This window comes from Temnothorax nylanderi, unplaced genomic scaffold (genome assembly GCF_030848795.1).
Source record: "Temnothorax nylanderi isolate EJ_2023f unplaced genomic scaffold, tnyl_v1.0 TNYL_tig0122_pilon, whole genome shotgun sequence".
Taxonomy (NCBI): domain Eukaryota; kingdom Metazoa; phylum Arthropoda; class Insecta; order Hymenoptera; family Formicidae; genus Temnothorax; species Temnothorax nylanderi.
Window position 1 is genome coordinate 41,530 of NW_027249184.1, and position 27,529 is coordinate 69,058.

At 43.7% G+C, this 27,529-nt stretch overlaps 2 protein-coding genes and 1 long non-coding RNA gene across 5 annotated transcripts in view; 1 reads left to right on the forward strand and 2 right to left on the reverse strand.

Annotated features, from left to right (window-relative positions):
* M (zona pellucida domain-containing protein miniature) overlaps positions 1–27,529 on the forward strand; it is a 272,287-nt gene that overhangs the window by 28,956 nt on the left and 215,802 nt on the right. The window lies entirely within an intron of this gene.
* Positions 1–27,529, reverse strand: part of Sol1 — a 236,257-nt gene that overhangs the window by 24,461 nt on the left and 184,267 nt on the right. For all 3 annotated transcript variants that reach the window (XM_071713297.1, XM_071713298.1, XM_071713299.1), the window contains one exon: positions 1,906–2,092. In XM_071713297.1, the coding sequence (XP_071569398.1) occupies positions 1,906–2,092 (187 nt within the window). The remainder of the gene's footprint in view (positions 1–1,905; positions 2,093–27,529) is intronic.
* Positions 22,696–26,547, reverse strand: LOC139776574 (uncharacterized). The gene is made up of 3 exons (XR_011719116.1): positions 26,158–26,547; positions 25,412–25,546; positions 22,696–25,338 (listed from the first exon to the last, which is right to left on the reverse strand). It is a non-coding gene; the product is annotated as an uncharacterized lncRNA (long non-coding RNA).

Below are 27,529 nucleotides of genomic sequence, written 5' to 3' on the forward strand. Positions count from 1 at the left end.
AAGTAACCCCGTTCCCTTTCTGCGTTTAGCATTTGAACATTCCTATTATGCTCCTCCTATTTGAGCTCAACGTGCCGTGGTTTACTGTATCATAATTACGCAATTGTCCTGCGGGCACAATCCACAATAGATGGCTTTTAACCAGCCAATTTACAATTCGCAAGACACAGTGAGAGAGAACCAATATAACGCACAATAAAGAATATTATTTGCCCGCGCACAGACAGGCCTGCATGTATGATCATGTGCAGTGATTTCGTACATGAACAAATTTGTGTGGCGTTACTGCATGAATGCGCGACCATATGCTCGGAGGAAAATTTCGACCAATCTATTCGGATGATTGGAAGGAAACTGGGCAAGAAAATCAGATGACGACGCGAACTGCTCTCCAACGTCCTATTCAGAAGAAATCACCTTAGCATTTGAATGCACTCACGTTTCCTATGTGTAACATAAGTAGATGTACGAAGCTTCCATCTTGTGTCTTATGAATAGATACGATAACGCGAGACTGTGATGCGCTTCCGTTCCTTTAACGTGATATATCTTCGTGAAACAACATAAAATATGATACATCATAATATTGACGTTTGCATTCTTCAAATATTACTTTTTCTAGAAAACATGTATATATATCGTCAATTAAGTGTAATTTTAATTATACTAGTAATGTGTGTAAACTTATTTGAAACCTTACCGTTTCGCACTGTTATCGTAAAGAAAAGAGCAATACGTTAAGACAGTCATATTATTTAAATATACGTTATATATCTCTTGTTATATTGATCGTAGCTCCCGGAGTTTATTTAATCGCACTATCATTTCAAAGATAGAGAAGCTCTTGGTGGTGCACTGGTAGAGTGCACGGTGGATAATTATAAAGCGGGGCAAGTACCACTTAAACGTCAGTTCAATGGTACGCGCAAACCCTAATTAAATCGTGTTTAAGAACAGCCACGTGGAAAATGAATGAGAGGATAAGTGATCACAGCGAGCGCAATTGTCGAGGAACCCGCAGCGGTTGTATCGTAGCGGTTTCCCGGGATTTCCTATGCTGATCTGTCTCCTCGGCCATGACGACAGGTCCTTCAATCTCTAGAGGAAATGCTCGCGGTCGCTCTCCGATGCTTGGAAACTTGAAGGTATTCTCGAAAGCTTGGTTAGGTCAAAATTTTTGAGGCTAAGAATCTTTTGTCGGATTCAAATAAAATTTCTTGCACTGGTAAAGTGACAATGCAACTTTACGTATACGAATGGGCGAATTTGGGCGAATGGGTATTGACCTGGAAGGAAGGAAAACGCGATGTGCGTAAACGTGCCAGAAAAATTGGAAAATCTCCGAGGCAACAATTTTACTGCACATTTGCTAAATTGGAACTATGATTTCTTCGCTTTTGACATCACACAATTTTTGAAAGCAATAACACGTTAAATACCAGTCTTACTCTTAGGCCAGCTTACGACGAAGTCGTTTCTCATGAAATTTTAAGATTGCACTTATCGTAATCCGATGCGGCGCGTCGGTTTAAAAGAAGAGTAGGCGACGTCTGTTACGTGCATACAAATACATAATGTACTTGGTAGTATATGCTTTTTGTGTCATAAGAATGGACTGACGATTCTGAACCCAATTATAATATGTATCGTTACGTTGCTACTGAATCCAATGATGTCGAATGTACTCGTGAAAACAGATCCGGGCAACGGGCAACGTTCGAATCGATCGCGCGACCGTACAAGTTCGCATTTTTCAGATAGAATTTTCCGACTGAAGATATATACGTACAACGGACATAGTTTAACAGCGAGACTAGACTACTATTACGTTAATAGAATATCTCACAATCAGTTACGTGATGATATATTTAATACAATTAAGATTAGAAAATCTGATAAACTTACTCATTTGGATTTTTTGGTGGATTAAACAGATTCAAGTCCTGGAATATCACCTGCACCCGTTCCTTTCCTCTTCCTTGGAAGTCGTATGTACAGTGTGTCCTAGGTGGATATGGGTTCGGGTATCCAGGTGACATAACTACGCCCGTTTTTGTTGAATCGCTGTTGTAAACCACGTCGCAGAGCGACGCTGTAACAAAGAGATGCACGGTGACTTAACGAGCAGCAACAGTCGACGAATAAAAAAGGAATGTAACGAAAGTAATTAATTGACGCACAGCCAAAGGAAGAAAAAAGGCCAATTAAATTACGCGACAGTTTCCTTCGTAGCTACCCTCATCTTTTTGTACTGAAAGAAAATTCGTACGTTGTACGAATTAAATTATGAATATTTCGTGTTTTAATTACAAGTGCTTGCGCATCGACGCCTGCTATAATATGCAAATGAGCTCTGCTGTATCACGAGAGCGCGTTGCATAAAAATCACACAAAGACTACAAAAGTATGATAATAATCATGGCGCATATTTATTAGTTCTATTAGCGAAAATAAAATATTTTAAATTAAAATATACCAACGAATTTTTAAAATCCCGCTCGCGTAGAAGGTACAATGGTAAATATGGAGAGAAAAACCTTTATTTGGGTTAGCTACGGCAAATAATTTTACAACAAACCGTCTATTTGTTATCAAATAAATTAAAATTGTCATACAAAAGGTATTCACGTTTCTAGCTTTGTCGCGTTTCTTTTTACAGTTCATCGTCTTTACGTGTCTGCACTATTCGCATAGCGTTAAGATTGAACGAGTCTCACAAGAAGGAAGATATGAAATTATTTAATGTGATAAATATCTTAACCCGCTTTGCCGCGTATAACGGTACCGCGATTGTAGCGCATATTCGTTTCGAGTCTCTACGCTTTAATCTTCCCGACAGTTATTAATCTTTCCGTAATTTAACGCCAGAATCGCTGAGGTACGCTTCGCAAGATGAATCTTCCGAAGAAATGCCGTCATTAGGCAACCCCTGGCGTTACGAACGCGTGAGCGTGCGTACTTGTATATTTTCTCGTGAATATATTTTCCGTGTTTCTCCCGTGTTTCTTCCCTCTCGCAGTAAACAGTGCATTGTCTATCCGTGCGTAAACTATTAGCGTAAACTATTCCGCAATATGATTGTAAAATTCAAAGTTACCACGCTGCACATTCGAAGGTATATAAAATTATGTCTTACGAGATCACGCTTCATATATAAAAAAATTATGATGGAAAATTACATAATTGAGATATACAACTAAACATGTTCGTCGTTACACAATCGTAGCTCCGATAATTATCGGGCATTACCTTCCTAAACAAATCGCTCACACGAGCCATCGCGTACAGTGTTAACTTACCGTTGACTTGGTTCAGAAACTGGCCAGCGGTAATTAATATTGCTATACGATGCGTATAATCGGGATGTCGAAAAGCTGGCTTAGGGATGCAACAATGCATCGTTAAATACAGGACTATCTCGCAATTCATCGTTTGGCTGCGCAATACACGTTTCGGTACGTGTTTGTATCTAGTCTAGGATACGAAGAAATTCGATAAAACTGTCATTTGGCCAGGGTCATCGTTGCTGCGATCTCATGATTCAAAGCCAACACAAGGCCGACAATGGCTTTTATCGAGTTTGAAAAAAGTAGCGCAATATCTCGGCCAGGCAGCTACCTTAACGACCTTCGCGCGTGGACTCAAATATATATATATATATATATTCTTTATACATATATTGGATCAGGCTATATGTATATATGTTCTTCGAGCTAACGAGAGAAGATATTTGTATCAGTTCCGGCGTGGCGCTTTTAAGGTAGCGCTTGAGAGGGAAAGGCTTTGATACAAGGACTTGGATACGCTGAAACTGGAAAGGCGCGAGGTATCAATGCGTCGCGTCGTCGTCAGTCATGAATGTTGTATGAATGTTTATATCAGAAGCATACTTATCTCGAACTTTGCGTTGCTACGAGAATATTGGAAATATCGTTCAAACGCTGTGTTCAAGCTCTTCCTTTTTCATTCGTTTTCTCAGCGTGATTTTTAGCTCAATTTCCGCTTTGAGACTTATGTCTACGGTAATGTACGTGACATATGTTAAGGAAATACATTTAAATCTATATCGGTTGAATATTTGAAGCAACGCCGTTTTTTTTTAAATTTAATATTAACATATTTATTTTTCTTGTTGAGAAAATTGCATCTTCCATTAATTTTCTCTACTGTTTCTCGGTCGTTTCGTCTCAATGCATAATTTTCACTCCAACGGCATATTATTGAAAATGTCGGACTGGAAATGTGCATTATGCTGTGCCGTAATAGCCACGGCCGTCTAAAGCTTTCTTATTGTCGAGCATTGCGTTATGCCCTATATATATCTGCGGAGAAACTTAGGAGAATGCGCACGCCGCAAAAATAAAGAAAGCAGAAGGCAGAAGCGGACATTACGATTTTGTACGCATCTAATGTCGTGAAAATAGTATGCAACGGCTTTACGAGGCGAAGCGATATTGACCGTGTTTAACGATATTCGATTAAAAATACATTAATTCTGTAAAACTCAGCGTTGGTGTAACTTAATTGTGTGACATACACAATTGTTTTTTTTTTTTTTTTTTTTCAATAATTAATCTAGAGATTTATTGACGGCTTCAAGGAGATTTAAGATTATAATTTATATTTTGTACATACGTTATTTCTATGTACACATGACACTTATTATTTAAGCATTATTCGCTGTGAGTGTCGACTTTCGAACGTTTCGTTTGTAAGGAGAGCCAAATAACGAAAGGCAAGGGCATCAGGAAAGGCTAGGGCATCAGGAAAGAGATGCACGGCAGAAGCGGCAAACGTTTTAATTTGCATTCATGAGCCGTCCTCTCAAAATTCTTAGAGTCACCAAGTATTCCAACTACGTCTCCCGTTATATTTGGGGAACGAATTCACTTACGGCGATCAATTTCTATACCGGCGAGAATATCGTGCTGTCAGACGTGGCTATTCGTGGTGAGATTGGCAATCGACAGTTTTTAGAATAGTGATCGTTGCTTATGTAAACTATCATATATTATGTATGAGGAAAGAAAATGATGTTGTTGAAATTCCTGTCTAACTTTCGTACAAGTTATGACGGCACGGTGTCTAAAAGTCAGTGTCATATCCTAATAATCTGCAAAATGCCGCGGCCCGCGATTAACGTTTTAGTTTAAAGCGACGCAATTTTACGCTGCAGTCGCTTTAGCCGCGAAAAAGGAATTCTCAGACCTATTACTCCTACGGTGACGATCTCACCACGCTGTTTTACAAACTTCCGCCTCGTGTCGCGTAATTGCGCGTGGACGCAACATGTACGTGGTAATACGTGGTGATACGCGGCGTTGCACTGCGTTGCACAGCGTTGTCGGAATAGTTTTAAGCTCGTTTCACTGGCGGGTGCGAGATATATTCGCAATCCACCTGCGTGGCAGGCGGTCAGCGCAGGGAAAGGCTCCATGGTGGTCTATAATGTAACGTAAAACCGTTGACAATCCCCGTCTTACCACAATCGCGGATTTCCTAATTAAACAGCACATTTAGCCGGGAACAAGCGAGTCAGCAGCCGCCGCGCCGCGCCGCGCCGCGCCGCGCGCCGGCCCGGCGAGTATTAATAATTTACGAACTTTGTTGAAATTAATTTGAACGCCATTTGCGAGCCGCGTCTTGGCGGTAAGTCCTGTCCTAACTCTGCAGATTTAAGCAACTCTCCCTTCTGCCCACCCATATCCGCCCCTCACTGCCCTCACTCAGCAGAATCCGTACCGGGGATATATCCGCATGGGTTTCCGGTTCCGCTCGAATGATGAACGTTCATATTTTCTTGCGCATTTCGGCGTAACCGCGAATACGAACATCCGTGCGCGCTGCGTGCTTGTAACCGTAGTTGCCGTCGACAGCAAAAAGTTCGTCGCCCCGCCATGAAATTTAATTTAGACTTTAAATTAGATTTTTTCCGACACCTTTCCGATCATTCCGGAGTGACGATCCCGCGATGAAAAATTACTTTCTTCAATCGCGCGATCTATACCTATATAGATACGCCTCGATATCGATCCCCTTAAGCGCAGATATTGTACATAGAAATAAAATTATCGAAAATCTGTTGAAAACGTTTTGCTTCTTCTCAAAATTTACGGAATCTTTCTATTTTTCAATTCGCGTTCGTAGAACGTCAAGCGCACTCGCAGAAAATATATCAAGGTTCGTATATTCAATATAAACTTGAGTTATGGTCGTGAAAAAAATATCACCGATCAATCTTTCACATCGCATTAACTTGCAGCGATATCAAAAATGTTTTTTATAAATAAGAGAAGCTATGGATACCTCTTTTATAAATAGCTTTTAACTACAATGTCGCACGTACGTAAGATAATTGATTAATTGCAGAGCTTTCCAGACAATGGCGTTTCATTGCATAAGCGTTACTAAGTGCTCTTTAATGCGTGCTTTTTTTCCTTTTTTGCATCGTTTTTTCGAGCGATACGAATAGCTGCTACGAATAGATGAAGATAAAAAAGACGTAGCCTGTGGCCTAGAAAAAGGTTATCACCTACTTTACTGGCTAGCGAGCAGCTCGTTTATCGTTTGCAGGCGCGTTAAGTGACCTTTGAAATCTCGCAAGTTCAGCATACTTTATTATTTGGCAAAGGTCAATAGTTCAGCATTAATTTTATAATTATTTCTCTTATAATAAACTGTTGAGAAATTATACATACATTTAACATCATCTCGACCTTCACTGTGTGAATTTTTTTTAAATATAATCAAGATAACAAAGTTTCATAAATATATGATTTCTATTTTGATGACAGAATGAAGAAAAATATTTTGTAACTGCCGCAAATAATAGAAAAATTTAACTTGCAAATCCATTTATCGTTGAAAATAAATCATTGAATGTTTCAACGGATTTCAATGCCCTTAAAAATCTACTGTTGTATTGAAGAAGTCTTTGCGGAAAACTTTTTTCAATTTCTCGAAGCTTTGCCAAAACCGATAATCAAAAACCCTTGAATCTTGCGGGTGACGAAAGTTCATAAAACTCGCCGAAGGCCACAATGAATTTCGTTGGAAACGCGATCGACAACGTCCAACGCAAACACAATCGGCGATTCGGCGGCTGGTTCCAACGCTCTCCGACGATATTTAATGTCAACGATAAGACACGACAGTTAAGCCGGGCATGACGCACGCCGGAAACAGACCGGCGCGGCGCGGTCTTTACCGGAAAATTTTACGAGATTGTTGCGATGCGGATATACCGGTGGTTTTGTCTCAGAACGAGTCTGTAGAACACGTCGGATTCTCCGTTAAAGAAACAAGGAGGAAACGAGACACGAAGGCGGACGGACGAGCTTCTTCGCCGCCCCAGAGAGGCGATAAGGGTGCCGGGGACGAGTAAGGAAATGAGAGAAGAAACAGCGAGAGAGCGAGAGAGAACGAGAGAGAGAGAGAGAGAGAGAGAGAGAGAGATAGTGAGCGAGTGAATGAGCGAGAAAGAGAGAGTTGCGGAGGCAGGTGCGGAAGGAAGGCAGAGACGGGGCGAGCAGGAGAACGGAGCGGAAGGCAACTTACTTAACGTTGCTACAAAATGGAACGGTAACTAATTCCGACTAGGTCGGCTGATTTATCGGCTTTTCGCACCGCGTCGTCGCACTTTGTCGCTGCTTTCCCGATGACTCCGCCCGACTTGTCTCGTCGTCTCTCGCTTCTCTCTGTCTCTGCCTCTCCCGCTGATTCGCCGTTCGACACGATCCCGTTCGCGCGTCTGCCTATTGTGCTGTTTGCGTCTCGTAAATTATAATTAAATTATATTTTCCGCCTTTGCAAGTATAAGACAGATTCTTCCATCTCACCCCTGCGCTGCGTTTTTCCATGCGTTCGCCGGCGTCGCCGTCGCAACCGACGCTGTCGCCGTCGCCGTCGCCGTCGCCGCCACCACCGCCACCGCCGCCGCTGCCGCCGTTCTCTTTTTTCGTCGCCGTCGCGGCCAGTTTTCTGCTCGCTTCGCAACGGTCGAATATTTTGATCGATATCGTTTCCAATGTTCGATCGCCATTTCCATTAGCTGATGAGCTCCTCTCTCCCTCGCGCGCGCACGCGACCGGGAAAGAATAGAAAAAGTTCGTGGACGAATGGTGCAGGAACGATGCCGCACCGTGAAAGGAGAGATAAACTCGTGCTTTGTGCAACGGGCTGTGTCAACGCGCGCGGAGCGCGCGTTAAAGTCAATGAAATATTTAATCCTTGCGCCTCGCTTATTCTTTTCGCATCGTTGCGTCTCGCCATAAATTTATGAGAATCTGAAAGATCTGGATATGAATTGATTGTGAAATGGAATTTTGCAGACCATCGGTCTCGATTTCACCGACACGTGACGAATTTGCAATCTCAGAGCAATTTTCTCGGAGCAAATCTCAATGAAAAGTTTAACCGATGTATTCAGCTTTTTTTCTGTCCGACCGAATCGATATTCGTGGGACGCTTGAGATCGGTACATTGACCTCGATATATGATTCGATAGGTGAAGTATCCATCATCTATCAATGCCAACAAGCTCGCGCGGAGTTCGTCCATCGAGATCTCAATTAGCGACGATAAAGCTCCTAGTATGAATGAACCGTCTGCATCAACGGACCGCATCGCAACTTCGTAATCCTCAAACTCGGTTATAAACTTAATCCTTTCAACGCTAAGCCGATGCAAAATAGTCGTTACACGATGTGCTCAATGTAGTCAAATGACGTGGAAGCTCCGACTAAGCAGCATGTGCAGGATAGTCGCGCGCGCAGGATAGCCCGCTAACGGACGCAGCGTTAGGAGTGCAATCAAGAACGATTCTTTAGCGATGACAAGATTTAACACGGGAGAAAAGTACAGAGAAGAGCTGGTGTTCCGCAGTGACATATCGTGGTCGTCCCAAGAGCAGGTCAGACTGAACTAATTACCATGAAAAGAATTACTCTATGAAAAAGTATTAAGTCTGGGATATATAAAATCTTCTCTTTCTCTAATTTCACCTTTTTCCGCCAGCCGTAGCCATCCGAGGATGTAATTTATCTTAAAAAACCGCAGAAGGATTAAGAGCGAGTTTAAAAGACGTTTTCGAGAGATAATCTCTATATTTCGCCGATCGCCGTTTATAATCGCCAAATATTTTCCGAACAATTTTTGAAACGATTAAACTCTCATTCCGTGTAAACGTTTCGGCAACTGTGGAACACGTCGTTTCCGCGGCCACGTATCTTCGCCAGACATCCGTTAAGACCACAAGCTAACGGGATTCAGACTCGGCGCGAAACGACGACCATTCTTCACACGGAGAAGGTACCTTCGTCCTTTTATTTTTTTCTCACGTTCGTCCGACGGACCCGAGACGATCGGTAATCGTGACAGCCGATCGCTCTTCCGGAATTCAGCTGGAGGACAACGAGTTTCGTGAGGACTTCTCTCTCTCTCTCCTCTCCCCTCTCTCTCCTCTCTCTCTCTCTCTCTCTCTCTCTCTCTCTCTCTCTCTCTCTCTCTCTCTCTCTCTCTCTCCTGTTTCCTCTTCGTGCCTCTCTTACATCCCAGAGAGTCGAGGACGAGGCAGGTGGCAATGATTAACGCGTTTCCCAAGTGTCTACGGTGAAACGTGAAATTTTGTGGTTGCCCGGAGAATTCTGCGAATCCGCGGAATTCGCGTGGTCAGAGGACGAGTCTCGGTCGTTCATCATGCGAATACCCGCACGATTCGTTGTGGTTCTGCACGGCGCGGCGTTAAGGAGGCCCACGTAGGACCGGGTGCAAGTCGAAGAAACTGGCAATTAAGTGTCACTCGCGCTCGCGAACGGGATGAAGAATCGTCGGTCATTCGGTGTATGAGGCGCTTACGCCCACTGAGACGGCGCTTATATTAGCACGGGATGTAACGGAACGCGAGCTCGTCGCGTTTCTTCCTGATGCGGTCCGGCGCGTGGTACGCTGCGGAAGTTTTATACCATCAGCGTCGCTCTAAACGCCGTTATATTAAAGCGACGCCAGCTTTTTAGTCGCACAAAATGTTCGGTAATAAAACGCGAGTTATGAAGTTGGAGTATTAAATATCTTGGTAACCACACAAGCGGCTCCCAGATTAACAAACGGAATCGTTTCTTCGTACTTTTCCTTTTTGATCTTTTGAACATATTCCACCACATCTAAAGTGCCACCACTCCGTCACTATACTCCGACCAAGCGTTCCCTCGTCTATGTCCGGATTGCGGTTACGTCCTCCTAGAAACGTAAATAGATCTTTGCACGCCCACGCATACTTGTGGATTCTCCGAATCCTCGATTTCGGGTAATGTCGCCGTTTCGGTGATATATTTCACGTTGATCACTCGGGTTCTTTCTCTGTTGACTCGCAGAGAGCGCAGCTGTTCACGCGTAGCCGGTGACAATATATCACCGCGACGCAGGTAAATACGATACTGTTTCGATTTTCGGAGCAAGATAAAAATTCGCTATTCGCATTTTGTTGTTTGACTACGTAATATCCGAAATGTCGATAAACCACGGGCACAAAAGCATAACGCGGTGCATTGTGGCAGTCAACCAAAATGTCATTTAAAAATTTCCGAAATTTATCAAATTAACAAAGCTATATTTCCTTTACTCTCTCTCTTTTTTTTCCTGTTATTCGTGCATCCTCGTGTGCGTGAGTATATTAAAAATCAGAATGCGGAAGACGAGCCTTTTCATGTTATTTAATTTTTCAAATTAATTTCGCTCACTTATCTAGCTGCATTTATTATACAATGTATATGAATGAATAAAACCGAAATATAAAACAGGATTCTGTCAAAAAGATTATTATATATTCAAGCTGTTGTCACAATTTTTCATTGTGATACGCGATTTATGATGTTATCGCGATTCTAAATGCATATTGCAAAACTCATATTAGCCTATATTGTTTTTCATCATGTAATCTACCATCTATATACCATAAATTATCGCTCGAGAGCTCTCTGGTCGACATGTGTCTGCGGTTCGTTATTTTCCCCTGCAGCTAATAGATGCGATACAGATGTGTCGAGTTCGGTTCGATGCGCTATTTTAGATCAAGTCGTAAATATTCCCTAATATACGCTAGCCATAATATCTGTCCACGTAGACGCCGCTGAGAATGCAAACACATGCGCTTTCTTTTAATGGATTATAATATATACTTATAATGGATACACTGCTCCTTGTTAATATTAACAGTTAAAAAATTTCGTTATTCCGAAAAACTTTCTTCCATAATTGTAACGCAGTCCAATTAATCCAATTTAATTCAATTAAAGAAATAATTCATAAAAATAACTTGGAAATATATTTCTGGAATTTAATTCGATACATATGTCGACCCATATGATACGAGCGTTCTTTGATCAAAAGCAATACGATAACAGTTTTTGCAGGAAATCCAATTTCCATTTCCAGATGCGACCATCGATGAATATGGAAGTACGAACTTTCCTAATAGCGTGCAACGGATAATCGGAAATTCGTGTAATCGGTTGGAAGCGCGCACGGTTACATCCAAATACACTTTCGCTCGTGTTCTGGCCGCAAGAGACGTGTCCTGTCGACGCTTGCTGAGGAAAAATTTCATTTCATCTCATTTCATCGATTATTTCCATTATTCGAAAAACGCATTCTGTTTTTTTCATAATGAGAAGCTTTGTCGTGTCGCAAATATGCTTAATCCCCGAATTGTTTGTCCCTCTCCGGCCTCTCCATTTCCACTATTGAAATTATTGCCATTGTAACGACACGCTTTTCAGTCGTGGCATTATTTAACTATATTTTGTTACATTTGGCTCGGGGACATGTTATTGTATGCAAAGCTTCCATTGCACATTTTATGCAGTTGCTCGTATAAAATCAAGTCCCGCGGGATAGTTAATGACGTCCTGTTCTCTGTTTTCTCATCCACGCCGCAGAAATAATACAATATATTTGCATGTATATCCGCTACAAACATTTATACCTCCTGAGGCAGGATTAACATTTAGACTTTTTGTCCCCATACGAACTGTAATACTTATGAGAATTAGTATTTATTTTTCTACATGTTTTAATTCGCAAGTATACACAACGATTGAGTTTAAACGGCATTTGTTTAGATTAATTAGATCGAGGTCTGTATATAATATAAATGCCATCGAAAACCGTCGCGTCGCGTCCTTCCGACTCCTAAGAGCCTCGCTTCTACACGTCCGAAGTCGAATTTTTATACCTTACTTCTCCATGAAAGAGTCAGAAAATTATAATAGTGCACACAGTCCTGGCCTTTATAAAATGCTTTATTTAAACGCAATTTCCCGCTCGCAAATTCATGGAGATTCTATACGAACCGTGACGGGCTAGAATCGACGCTCTTTATGAAAGATGAACTTAAATTTCCTAGTCGTACCTTCCTTTCCGCCGATAAATAATGCACGCTATTCATAAATTAATCTGCAAATCAGAGTCCCCGAGTGCGTTCGATATACAGGTGCGAGTGTTATGAAATTTCGCATAGCGCAGAAATTATCGCCCATACAAACCGACGAGCGGTGTCTTCTCAGTGATTTCTTTTCACGTCGAGATATCTCTGAGAAGAAAAAGAGAAGGAGAGGAAGAGGGAGAGAGAAAGCAAGATAACTCGCTTCGCAGCGTAATATGCGAATTCGCCTCCGTTCCGCTTCGCGTAAGATTAACTCCTGGTTGTCGTTCTTTGTAAATTCGGAGGAAAAATTCGAGGTTTGCATCCGCGCTCGCTGTTATATTATGTCATTCGTATATATCGCGGCTCGTTATGGAATTCCCGCGGGTAGCAAAGGCGGCGCGAAGAGAAAAAGGCGTGAGAGGGAAGACTCGCGATGGTGTCTTCAAAAGGAAGGAAATCGTATGTTAGGAATGGAGGGAAAACCGGGATGGTGAGGCACGGTGATATCTGTCGAGTAATCTGTAGTCTCGCAGCGAAGATTCGAGCGAGGACTCATGCGTCGCGCTCGTATTCTATCTTATCTTCTTTCGTTTGCTCGGTCGCGTCTAACAACGGTTAGATTAGCCAGCGAGGACAGAGAGAGGAAAATACGAGACGCTGAAGAGATTACTTCCATAAAAAAAAGAAGAAAAAGAAAAGAGAGAAATGACCGCGCAGCCGAGCATGCTAACGTTGGGATTTATATATCGAAAGCTGCAATTTGACTCTTTCACTTCGCATACACGCGCGTTTTTATTATCGCGGAGTGGCATGCAGTTAAAGCATTTTCGTCGATCGAATTACGCCAGGGATAAGGCAAAAAACAGAAATTTGTACCTTAGTCAAAGGAGAGAAGAAAAATTAGATATCGGCACAGTAGCGGACCCTCAAAGAAACGAAAAGTTGGATGAAAATTCTCGTCGGTGAATGCTACCTTTGCACGAGCACGATCACCGGTGTATACAGTGGAGACATTCGTGCCTCACTTAGCTCGCTCCCCGGATAAATTACTTTATCGCTGCCTTCTATCTTGTTATAAAGTCCCCAGATGAGAGAGTAGCAGACGGAAACGAGAGTTACTTTCTCTCCGGCTCGAAACCGCTGGCGTTGGTGTCCTTCTCCCTTAATACCGCGGGGGAAAAGTAGCGGGACGGAAATAAGAGAAAATCGAAAGGCCGAGTATAATAATGCAACGATTCCGCAACGAGGAGAGTTTCCACGATCGCGGATAATCACTGTAGCTCCCCGCGATTTTTCTTCCAAGAAACTGGACCCTCTTGCAGGACAACACGCGTGCACCATGGCAAACTCGGACTTATCCCAGATAGCGTGTTACTCTCGTGAAGATAAGATTCCGGGAGCCGTTGGAACAACGTTCACCGTGAAATCCTCGGTCCGCGTAATACCTCGGTTCTAGGATTGCCAGTGCCAGGATCCACCGACGTCGAGGTCGTTCGGGGATGTACTCGGTGTACTCCTGTGCCGGAGGATCTCCTCGATATCCGAATGGCCTCGTGGCAGGCGACTCGCGAAGGGGGACAACAAAACACATTAACACTAATCTGTCCGTACGTCGGACGCAGTCAATGGCGCGGCACGAATCCCATTTGTCGCCGGCGACGTCTCGTGACATTATGTGCGGCTTTGCGAGATAGACGACGAGCGACCGTCTGCACGCGGCGATACGTACGTATACAGAGAGCGCGAGAAAATCTTTCGCCAAACATAACAGGTGTCGTATACACGGTTATTAAGATATTCACGATATTATTTTTCGCGTGTTTTGATTTGATTCGTCTAACATTCAATACTTAAAAATCGTGTTTTCTTTTTAATTTATATTACGTAATCTTTAAACATTCCTGATAGAAGACTTTTAGAGATAAAAGCAAGTAAAGTATATTAAAAGCATCATTGTCACACACATACACACATACACACACACACACACAGGCGCCATTTGATCTTATAGGATGCGATACGCTCGACGAAGATTCGAAACGATCAAGCTTTTCGTGTGTCAGATGTGTCGGGAAAGCACGACTACGCTACGGTTTCCTTCGATTCAGCCCGGCCAAGTTTCAGCTTTCCAGATAGGAGAAGGTAACCGCGTAGAGATGCCGGAATACGAAAACGCGAGAGGTCAAGGGAGAAGGAAGAGGATTCGTGGGTTCTGACCTGACCGCTTATCGAACGTGGTTAGCGGCACCAGCCACTCCCGGCTTATCCCTCAGGACACTGTCCACCAACGCCGAAGCTAGCTTGACTATCTGTCCTACCCGTCCCCGGCCCTTTGCATTTGGATTAGATGGTGCAGATTGGAATATAAGGATAGAACATAACGTCGACGCTTGTTTGATCTTTTTCGAAAGGTTCTGGCAGAGCAAATCTCTAATGAATTAATTCTTGAACTTTATGGTTGATATCTCACAAATGGCCACACACGAAAATTAATAGAATTTAATAATTAAGTAACAGAGTTTAATAAATGAAACAAGACGATGGCTTATAGGATTGAACGTAGACTATATTAAATATTTCCTCGCGGTAAGATATAACCGCAGTTACACACAGAGAGATCGGTGTAATTATCCTGCATATCTCCGGCACATAACACCGTTTCGCTCCACGACGACCTTAAGAGCGAGAATCACTGCGCGAGTAGCGTGTGCATATATGCGCGGGTAGGAGGTGCAGGGGATTTATTAAAATTCCTATAGAGCCGTCTGCTGTGCAGCAGCTCGCGGAATTTGGAATTAGCTCCGTCGCTTTGCGTTAAAAGACAAGACGAACTTTGTGCCGCGGATGCGCGCGCGCGGTTATAACCAAATGACGCGCGGAAAAGCGGAAATTGAATTCCACGACAGAAACCGTGCAACCACGCGCAACATTAAAACGTCGCCTCTGCGTGCTTGTATACAGATACTCTAAGTTTAGCGTAATGTCGCTCGCACAAAGAACTTTTTCTTTGAGCCAATATCACGCAAGCTCGTCAATTATCTATATCTATTTTTCTTCTCGACTTATTTATATCTATTCTCTTCTCGACCTTTATCAAGTTCGCGTCCTGTCCTTCTTCGGGACCTTCAAAGGCTTTTATAGATATTATATAGCAGACTATAGCTATTAACTTTCAAACAGCTATCGGAACGTGCAATCGGGCGTGTAATTCAGCTAATCGTTTAAGACGATCTATTGTCTATGCAAAGAAATTTGTACTCGTATCGGACAAAGGTGTACATCTCGCAAGAATTGAAATTGGGAGGACCTTGAATTTGAATTTATGCGGGTGATAAAGACAGCGACACTCTCTCTCGACGCCTCGTGTGCGTCCTATACAAATGTACGGACGACCCGTACACGTGGCGCATTTCGCGAGACCAAATTGCGCGATCGTGCGAATCGGAGAACCGTCGAACATTCGGGATTACGCTCTCTCTGGGAATTGCCACGTACCGCCTCGAGAGCATGCGACCACGTATATAGTCATCTGTACTACTGCGCTGTGCTATTCGAAATGTTTAAATGGCTCGACAAGAAACCCGATGCGGACGCTCACGCGTTCGCATTACGAATTATTTCCTGTAAGCGCTGTAATCCTGTAAACGCATTTTCTCGATGGTGCCCAAACAAGCGCGTTCTTAGCTTTTAAAGTGGTATAGTGAAATGGAATCACGCATCCGCGGTAACGAAGTTACCGTGCATCCTCGAGATTACGAAAGAAGAGTGAGCCGAACGCTTAGATTTCATCGCGAGAAATAAAAATATTTAAGAAAAAAGGGAAAACTACTCAAGTCACCAAAATTTGCACGCAATCGTTCGGCTAAACTATAAAACCAAAATCGTGTTTTAATATCCGTATATACTGTTCGAGTATTCGCATAACAACGCATTCGCATGCATCCACGCTTTAACGTTGAAAATAACGTGCGTTCGCGTAAAAGAGTCACGGTGCGGTCTCGCTTCGCGTGTATACTTGGCGCGAGACACTACCGTGTCCCTTGATGTACCTCGATCTAGTATGGCAGTATGCTATCGGCTGTGCAGTGCGGTTTTGATAGTATTTCGGCACGCGTGGGTTTCTAACAAACAAGCCATGCTGTTACGATCGATAGGGTTTCGGGTTGCATTTTTTAGCATAAGCTGACCGGTAAAACCCTGATTAGCACTTCTTGCGCAATTAAATGAATTGCGAATGCAATGAAGAAAACGTCAGAAATAAGGCAGCAAAAAACATTCTTCTATCGTACGAATCCACGTGTAAGGATTTTCGAGATCGTCAAGTGAATTTGACAATGACAATAAAGTCTTCGAGTATTTTGTTACGGTTGCGAAAGAGCAACATCAAATGGAGAAAGATTCAGATTGCGCTGTCACGTCGTGGCCTATTTTCATAAGATTTCATTTTACGTATTCTTTGTCGCGGATACCTTCTACTTTCGCGTTGTGTCGTTTGAGATATTCGACGAGAAGAGTACCCAATTGATCCACATCCGCGCACGTCTCGAGAGTTATCTCCGGTACGCCGTAAATGCACCTCTTCAAGGTGCTTGAGCGCACGTGCTCTCTTTCACTGCGTCAGTAATCCAGAGTCCGGAGGCGCGCATCGGATCGGCTGTTTTTCGCCAAATTCCACCGCCGATTTTACCTCATCCTCCTCTGTACTTCCTTTGCATTTACGACTTAGAAAAAGCCACGTAATATGGTGCGCAATGCGAGGGAGCAGTAAAATGAACCATGAACCCGGGCAATACCGATTGCCGTGTATCTCTTATTTTAGAGAAAAATAACATGCGCTTCAAAAAAGTTAACGTCATCTTCGCGCATGGATAAATACGTGTAGTAATCCCTTTCCGAAATTTTTCCCTGCGGTTGTTTTATCACCCTGCTCCGTTTTATGAAGTCGGCGAAAACGGCTGGATAGGACGGGGATAGGATGAAAAATTCAGATGGTGTTCACACGATCTACTCCACTTCCGCGAGACTTTGTTTTACGTTCTCACCGCGACATTTACGAGCGGAGGTGGCGATGTGTGAGAGATCCGCGTCGCGCGGGGCAGGCACCAGTTGAAATTCCAATCTGAATGTGCTTGCGGAACGGACCTGGCCAAGTATCCGTACACATGTACGTGCAATCACGATGTATCCGCGCACTCGTTGTCATTCCGTCGTAAAGTCGCGCTATTATATTTGCTTTCCGTTGCGGGAAGAAGGATGCACGATGCATACGCATGGGCGCACGAATTAATGAAATGCGGGAAAATTTGATAACAATTATGTATCCGAAAAATTTCGCGTAGATTTCACTCGTTGATACTACCGAGGGAAGCAAAGTGTAAAGGAGAGGAAATATAATACAGTCTACAGAAAATTGGTGTACTCCATGTCGAGGATTGACGGCGCTTTTAACGTAATTAGTCGTGTATCATTAAATTACCTCTATTGATGCAACACTTGCAATGAGATAAAATTTCACCTCTAAATCGTCAGCGCGCGCAATCGACGCGACTTTAAAGCTTCCAACGGCCAATTAATCGTAGAGACGCGAATAAACACGATCCGCAAATAAACCAGATTGCACGGATACGCACGAGCGGGACTAACTTTCGAATGGGGTTCGCAAAACGTCGGCTGATATTCATCTGGCGCGTATTGACACGGCACGGCGCATTGCGATGCACGTGGAAATGTGTACGAAGCCACAAAGACGTATTGTGCGTAACAGATGGTGCCGCTTGTAATCACACACACACACACACACACACACACACACACATGTACGTGCGCATATATGTATACTCATACATGTTCGTCCTGTTCATCCGGAGGGTACGTGGAATAGCATGGGATATCGAAAAAGTTTCCGGTGGACTCGGGGATGTCGGTCGCCGGTCGAGCCGGTCGAGAGGGTGAGGATTCTTTGCCTCCCATATAAACGGTGGTGATTTGTTGATCGATGTGGCAGATGCGACGGTCGCTCGGCGTCTCTTTCAACCCTATTCTTCGTTCCTTTCGCGCGTCTTTTCCCGCTTGTCCGTTGTCGTTTGCGTTTAACTTCCGTCGCACATAATACATAAAAACTAAAAACGTTGGATTCATTCATTAAACCCTGCTGGGCGTTTAGCCGTAATTAAGCGCTCGAACGTGTGACTGCTCTCCTGTGTGTGCTGTCGCGTTTCAATTCTGTCGGCCGGTAACCGTTCGCACGAACCAGATAATCCCGTATTATTGATCAGCGCTGAACTTTCGCCGGCGGATTACGGGGATGAATCCTTTTAGCGATATTTACGATCTTCCCCTCGTCGCCAAATAAGTTGAATGGCTATGTGAAAACTGCTATCGGATTTAACCGGCAAAGACGTATTACGGCGATTTTCAATAAACTTTTTTTCCAGAGCAATTGCGTTATTACTAGTTGTTATTACTGCAGTCGCGAGATCGTGGTCACCTGGTTATTAAATACTTTACAACAGGCAAGGAAAATAAATGTACATATATCGTATTTATGTTAGGTGGTACTGCTGATATTATTTTAGTACCGAGCACACCGAGGGAAAGGGGGTTCGTTAAAATCGAGGTTACAATTCGGTTACTGGCACGGAAAAACGGGCGAGCGAACGCCAAATCGAGTAACAAAAAATCGATCGACGAGGACTATTGTGCCGGGACGGCCGGCGAGTTTATTTTTTCATTTTGCGAAACGTACAAATCAAGCGGAAGGATGTTATCAAAACTTCCGTCTGCGTGACAAATTGAATTACGGCGGAAACTCGGGCATAGGAGGGCACACGGCCGAAAACTGCGACGGAGAGAAAAAAACTGCGAGACAGAAAGGTTAAAAATGGTCCCCGTTGTAAATCCGTCGCTGCAACGCGGAAATCTGTCATCGCGCGAGAAGAGAAACGCGCCCAACCGAGGGGGGTGCATTATACCCGGATTTTTCCGCGATCGCGCAGCATGGGTACAAAACGCCAACTGCTCAAGAGAATATTTATAGACGGTCGTCGCCATCGTCGTCGTGTCGTCGTCCTCGCCTTCGTAGTCTTCGTAGTCTTCGTAATCGTCGTAGTCGTCGTAGTCGTCGTAGTCGTCGTAGTCGTCGTAGTCGTCGTCGACGACGACGTCGTCGAGGCGGCTATTGTCGTCTACGCGCACGATGACGATGTCTCTCGGAATCGATATGAATTTACGATGTTTTTCTATTGCGCCGACTTGGCAGAACTTTCTTAAAACGGCACCTCGCGCGGAAACATTATGCGATAATTTATTATCCCTCCTCTGGCGCGAGAGCCTTTAGGCGCGAGCCGCGCCAGCGGTAAATTCGATACCGTCGAACTTAATAACCCGCGGAGCGCGCGACTCGGTGAAATTCTACCATCGGGAGCTCTTGGTAAAATTATGTGAGCGCGAACGGTCGAGCTTTCGCAAGAGCAAAGCTCAGGGAATAGCGCTGGGGCGAGAGGATAGTAGAGGTAACGGGATCCAAGAATTTTCAGACATCGCGTAATTGAGAAGCAGCACCGCTCGATTTGTCACATTGAATGGTTCCTGGGAAATATTCTTAAGCTCCAAGGAACGAACAGATTGAATTGGCCACATTTCATCTAATCTCGACTTTAAATACAACGTATATATTCTTAATATAACTATACCTTTCTTTTCGCCTTGCGAAATTACGTCTCTTTCCGTTCTCCGCCATCTAATTAAATTGACTCTCTATTTGATTCATATCGCTTCAGAACGATCCATTCGATTCACACGATGTAATCATCACATAGAATGCCGTCGCGCGTAAACTTCACCCGTGACATACCGTGACTACTAGCCCGGGTCTTTGAAAAGCCGGAACGCATTTCGAGCTCGCGTAAAACCGAAGATGGAGTTCTTTGATGTAATTCAATGTGAAACGCGCAAGGGTAGCTTGGCGTATCCGAGGAGTAAGCACGTGGGCACCGCGAGCGAATGTATGCAGATTCGTAGACGCCGCTCAGCCGTGGTGTCTAGGTCCGTGTTTAAACAGAAGAGCGCCATCAAACATTCGACTTGAGATGCACGAGAGCATTTCGCGTAACCAAACATACGTACCCGGACACGCCGAGTGTCTAGACTGAGGCAGAGGGTACGTATAGGGAGGACACGTTGTGCGACGGAGGAAGAGTGGGAGAGGGATGGAGGTGAGGGTGATCCAAGAACGACAAATTCTGCCAAACACATGAGAGATACTTGAGCTGGCCAGTTGCCAACGCACCACCTCCGCTGTTCGTTCGTGCATGTTCTAGCGACCTGGTACAGCATCAAGTCCCTTTTCTTACCCTCGAGCTGCTACAATCGACGTAGAGAACCACCACCATCCGCCATCCTCTCTACACCCACCCGTCGCCATTTTAACTCTCTCTCTCTCTCTCTATTTCTCATTCAATCTCAAATGAGGATGCATCTAAAATCTATCTCACGTAGCAGTTGAAACGCAATATTAGGTATTACTATCAATTTCCTTTACGCAAACATACGCCATATGCTATATGTGCTTTTGTTTCTAGTTGATACCTTGCATCGAGCATCAAAGTCTGATAGTTTTAGCTTTTCAAGTTTCATCGATGTTCGCGCGAAACGAACGTAGGCAATAAATCGATGGAAACCTGCGAATGCTAAGTTTGCACGTGACACTTGGCGTTATCGAATACAGTATCAAATAGAACAACGAACATATCGCTTGTAGGTATATCCGCGTATGCGTGTCACATGAAGAGGCGATATTATCTGTGATTTTGTACGTCACTATATAGCGTGATATTCGAGAATTCCATTTTTGACTTTTAAGAAATTCTTAATAGATGCTATGCATTCTTGCCAAACGACCAGCGTCCTTTCCAAAGTTTGCTAACTTCTATTTCAAGAGTGTACACAGCTTTTTTCTTTGCTCGAAATAATTCCTCTCTAAACTGTAAAAGATAGAATTCTGGGATCCATTAAAAGAAAGTAGCTTTACTTGGAAAGATAAGTCACATCTCTTTGCGCAACTTTTCTCTGTTGTGTTATCTGATCTGAATCGTTGACCAAATATTTCTTTCCACAGTGGCATTTAAGTTAAATGATATTAAATTGTAATTTTAGCAATTTACACAACGAGAGTAGCGGTGTGAGAGTAGCGGTGTGAGAGTAGCGGTGAGAGAGATAGTAAAATATAAATGAGAGAGATAAATGCGAAGAGTATGCTCATAGTATGAGCTAGATCGTAGTATGTAAGACAATTTATAAACATTGTTAAAGGACTCGAGTGTAAAACCAACTATCCGAATGTTAATCGCCATTCGGTATGAAAGCAGTGAAGGACGTTGAAACTCGTACACGTTTTTCCTCATTAGCGCTTGGGCTTTTCCGGCCATTTCTCCTCGCATAATGCAGCTGGATACATTGTATGCGAAAGAGACAAATAAGGGAAGTAGAAAGAACAGGAATGAAAACGACGATAGAATAGCGAAGAGCAAGCTGGACGATCGGTAGTTGGAGAAGCGTCGAAATGAGGTGTCTAATTACACTCGTTTATTAACCTAACACCCTTTGCTCTACGAGCGTATTTGCGTCTTTCTTCGCGTTATTTTATTCTTACGTGAAAGAACCTTGTTTACTTTAACGAGAGCTGAAATAATTCACAAGCTTTGCAGGAGTACCTATTACGGCTGCATCCGTATCTACGTGTTCTTAGTTCTTAGCGCATATTCAGTCTGCAAAGAATAAAAGGCAAATCAAAATATTCATCCGTCTGTAGCGGGTCTTTATCAAATCTTTATCATTACTCTATGAAATATGCATCTTACATGTTGGAATAAACACGTTGGCGATACATAGACACGATCGTGGTATCTACATTTCACTGTCGATATTCACGGTACACAAGTTTCGCTTCAAACTTTTATTTATTTTCAACATTAGGTATCGATATCGAGGAAAGAATCGTTATATGTATAACGATAGCGAACGCTCTCACGTCGCGACGCGTCGTGAGACGTCGACGTATTGCTGCGAGCTATGGCGCGTAAATAAAATCCTTGCCTGACACACAATCTAAATGCACTGAATTCCCGAATCGCGTTGGCAACTACGTAAAGTAGGTAAGCGGCCCTCTCGGTATCGCCGCGAAAGTACTTACGCGTCAGAACGCGGAGGAGTGGAGCCTAGGCATGATTGCGCGCACAACCTGCGGAATTACACGTCGGCGGTTTGCAAACCTGTGACTGAAATTATCGTTAATTTAAATGCTCGCGCTTACACTCGGCGAAAGTGCATAATGCGTCCGTGAAGTTTAAGAGCGGCGGCGGCGGCGGCGGCGGCATCGAGAGCGGGGGCTTACGCGGCAACCGCGTGCAGCCTGGGCTTTGAAATTTTAACGCGAATACGTGGCGAAATTCCAAACTAACGCGGAAGGATTTAACTCCTTTGCCTGATACCGCGGGACAATTACAGGTAGCCGAGCTCAATGGGATTGAATCTCGCATTGTGCCGAGTTAAATACGCGTATATTTCACTGACAAATGCTTTCAGTTAAACGTCGTCGCTGTTTAATAATGTGATGGGGCATGCGGGAGAAATTTCGAACGAGGCTGATGAAACATTGAAGCGGGAGGACAAACGGGTCTTTTCGTTGAAGAGAACGAGCGAGCGGAACAAGAGATTTGGCCGCTCAATCGACCTCTCTGTGAATTAACGATATATCGCCTAAAAAGCTCCGACGTTCAATTTCATATTTTATTTTATTCGGCTAAACTCATGTATTATTATTAGAAATAATTCAACCACCACTGTTCTGCTTCAAATTAATTTGCGAACTGCACATCGGATCGCTTGGAAAAAGAGGCAGCGCAACCGTAACAAAGGTGCTTGTTCTAAAATTAAACTGGTATTGTTGAGAAAGAATAATTACTTTCTGCAATCCTAATATAATAGGGTTGAATGTTACTCTTTGTAAGAGGCTATTCACCATTCAACGCGGGAATACGTATATATTTGTAATAGCATTTCCATCGGAATACGATTTAGGGGGAAAAAAAAACAAAAAAAAAACTCCAGTATTTCCGCCCACGCACATCTATCCATCAAGAACTTAAACTTGGATTGTAGCAATAAAAGTGTTCGCATCGCGCAATATGCATTCGTCGCAGGATAGCATCGTGTGTTTCGACATGGACTGCACCGACTGCACGCTCGACGCAGCCAATATTACACGCTATAATAGGTAGTATGGGGAACGTATGTAGAGTTGGTCCCTGTGGCGTTTTTCATTTTTCCTATTTTTATTGTTCACGATAGCAAGCACCCGACATTGTTTTCCCGGGCATATATCTGGCGTCAACTTCTCATAGTCAACGCGCGACGCAAATTGTCGTGAATATTTCCAACGAAAAGTCCTTTCCCTGTTATAGAGGCTTCTTTTGTACATTTAATTGCTGTTCATCCTACAGTGAGATTTTCTTTGATTACTTAAAAATAAGAGATATCAGATATTGTGCGAGATATGGCATATACAGGGGATATGTCGTGCAGCTACTTGGGTGATCCGCGTAACAAAAAAGATTTCTATCATAACCTTGAACCGGGTTCTCCCGCGAATGCAGAAGTTACGTCTCGCTTAACTGAGCACTGTAATATGTCAGGACGGTGTTAAAACGGTTCTCGCACACTCGACTTCTGTAGACATTCGTTAAGCCGATTTCCCATAGCGCAGCCGTTTGCATTATCGATAGCTTTGCCCATGGGAAGAATGATCGAGCGATGCCGTCGTCAAGAGTTTCCGCGAGCCGGCGATAACGGCGAGTAGTAATCCGTTGAACGATATAGCTCGTCTCTCCTCGTTGTCGAATCCGTCGACGTTTTATCCCGTCGACTACGCATCCGCGGCCAGGCTATCGAGCCGTGACGCTTCATCGACCTTATTTTTTTTCATTTTCCTATCGCCTAGTTATTAAAAAAAAAGAGAAAATTAAAAGATCGGGCATACATAGTTGGGATAAAGTAATCGCATCATGTCGCGTAAAAGACAAGACCGAGTTATTCTAGCCGATTCTAGCGGATGACGATACGTAGACGCGAGAAATGCGGTGTCAGTCGTTGTCTCGGCGCGAGAGACGTTCGCTCGTGTATTCATAAAGCCAGGTTCATTGCTATAGCTTATAGCCTTTGAGCCTTGGGGAGCTTTCTTGTTTCTGCAACATCACGCCGAGATAAGTGGGAGTGCGAATGGCGCGCGCGTTGTTTGCTCAAGCTCCTTCTTCCCGCGACGCCAACGCCGACGCCGACGGTCGGCCGGCTAGCTCTGTCCCCTGCGCAGAAAGGTCGCCGTCGCCGAGACCCTCGAGTCGCGAGGGGCACGGTCGTTAGGTTGCATTAATCATTAATGGAGACCGTTGGCACTTAATGTCCCCCTCGACTCCGTGTTTTCTCGAGCGTCGACAAGGCATTCGTCTTAAAGTTCTTTCGCGAGAGTCGATTTCTCTCTCCAATGTCGCTCTATGAATATTCATATCAGTACTCTGATAAACTGAACGGTCGTGAAATCACGTATCTGACACGGCGATGACGAGGCGCGACGGCACAATATTTAATGCTGAAAATTAAAAATTTTTTGACATATAATCCTGTCAAAGTTCCGCCAACGAAAAGTCAATTCGAAAAACTCATCAGAAAATCTAAAGCCGAAAGAAAACATGCAACTATCGAGACACCCTGTGTGCTGAATGGCCCGCAAGAGCGACATTTATGTTACGATGGCACTGCCCGTTGGCAATGTTTTGTCACTTTTAGGCTGGATAACACATCGGGTATGTCCGAGCGTTTCATCCGTTGCATCGGTTTGGTAACACGCGTACCGCGTACGGGCGATGCTAGTGACAATATAGATGGATTAAAGCGCCCCGTTGAATATAAATTTCTCTTCACAAAAAATGTTTCATGTACCTGATTCCCTTTCGGTTTTTCAAAGATCACAGACACGTCAAGCCGTAAAAAGAATTTGACAACTTTTAAATTCGTCGCAAACATCGTACCAGACACGTATCGATTTTTGTACCATCGTTTCGTATTCGTGACAAGCTGTAAATGAGAAATGAGAATCTTTTATAATATTTATATAAAGAGAGTATAGTTTTTAAAGCATCGTCAACACTTTTAACCGCGAGCAGTCGCAAGCATCATCGAATTTTGATTGTTATCGTCTGAATTATTTCTATATATCGCAAGTGAATTTTATGTCATCGAAAAATTCAATATAAATATTTTGCTGTCCACTTTTATATCTTTTACGTTACCGTTAACTGTATACTGTTCATGACATCGTGAAAAGTTTAATAAGCGCTTCTGTTTCGTCTACCAACAATTTCTGTATGTTCCGCAACTTTTAAACGATGTCAACGAGAACATGTTATATCCTGCTTTTGAAATTTTCCTTTCGTCGTGCGTCTATCCGTTTTTTAATGCTTTTTAATATACCCAACTGAGTACCCAACTTAATTTTGTTTATATCAAGTTAGACGTAGTCAATTTCCTTTAGTTTTACCAACGACCATGTCTCTCATATTCGACCGAGAAAAATGGCAATGAAAATTTTCGGTTAAAAATTGCCGACACGATGGAACCCGCGCCGAGCGCGTAATCTGTAGAAATAGCTCCAAGTGTCACGACTATCGCGTAACGTGTGGCAATACCTGTCGCACGTGGCAGAACGATACGATCCGGCACTCGTTATCGGTACATCGATATATCTCCCGCGCCGGGTGACCGCGCGCCCGATCGTTTTCCAATTATAATCGCTGCCGTCCGCGAGTTAACTATCCGAACTTCCGAACGCACGGACACCTCGTTACCGTGATTCTTCGTGCATGGTGCCATTGTAGCTACGGCCGAATAACGGCGGATGAGTGCCGTTCGCGAGACCGGCGGACGTAGCCGGTCGTGACGATATCGTGGAAATTTCCGCGTCGTGCTGAGCCGAGCCGAGCCGAGCCGAGCCGAGCCGGGCGTGAATTAAATTATTTATAAACGTGTCGCGTAACGAGCGCGGAGCGGAAGTCGCGGGTAACGCGGAAGGTAGGGGATAATCGAAGAGAGTGAAGGGATATACCCCCGACCCCTGTGTTTACGCTGCTAACGTTGTAAACGTCCCCCATTCTCTCTCTCCCTCCCGCCTCTGCCCCGACCACGTAGCAAGTTCGGCGAGTTAATTGATTCAATTAGCACGCGCGACTCGCGCGCGAATTAAATATGCCGAGCTGATTCTAATTAAAGGCGGCCGGGGATTCCGGCCGCGATCGTATCGTTGCGTAAGTGCGCGCGTCAGATATATTACTTCCCTTTTACTACATTGACACGAGTTATTGATTATCAATGCATCAACAATTTAATCGATATTCCGTATTACAATAGAGATACGTGGTTGCTAGAATATCGAAATATCGTCGACTATGTATCAACGCCTCGATAGTATCGTAATGTTATTAGCGCCTCTACTTTTCTATCGGATAGTAAATTACGTGGGGATTGGTATCAACTGTGTATATAAGCGTCTACTTAAAAAATGCACGAGATACGCGAAATTGCGAGCGTACAATAATAGCGTGCGCCGTGTACACAAATGGACCGCCCGCACCGTGATTAAAATGAATCCACGTAATAGCGGAGTGGCTGAAAGGATACCGCCTGGCTTTAAATATTCGCGTGTTGTAACGTTATTTTTGCGTGTGTGCGCGAGTCCTCGTTGTCGCGATTTCGTAAAATAAGCCGTGATATTGCATCGCGCTCGTATCCGTAACACCGATATTAATCGCTGAGTGTATTTTCGTTGGTATTATTGTAGAAAGAATCGGTGAATGACGCAGCAAAAACAACAACGATACACTCCCGGTATAACTTACATTTGCTCAATGTATTTAAAGATACCTGCTTTACAAGCACTTTTCCCTATGGAGAAAACTTGCGGCATTGAAAGCTGCTAATTAAAATCTGTTTATCACGACGATAATTAATTTCTGCTCTACGATGAAAATCATATAAAAGAAGGAGAATTGGTAATTTAAATCA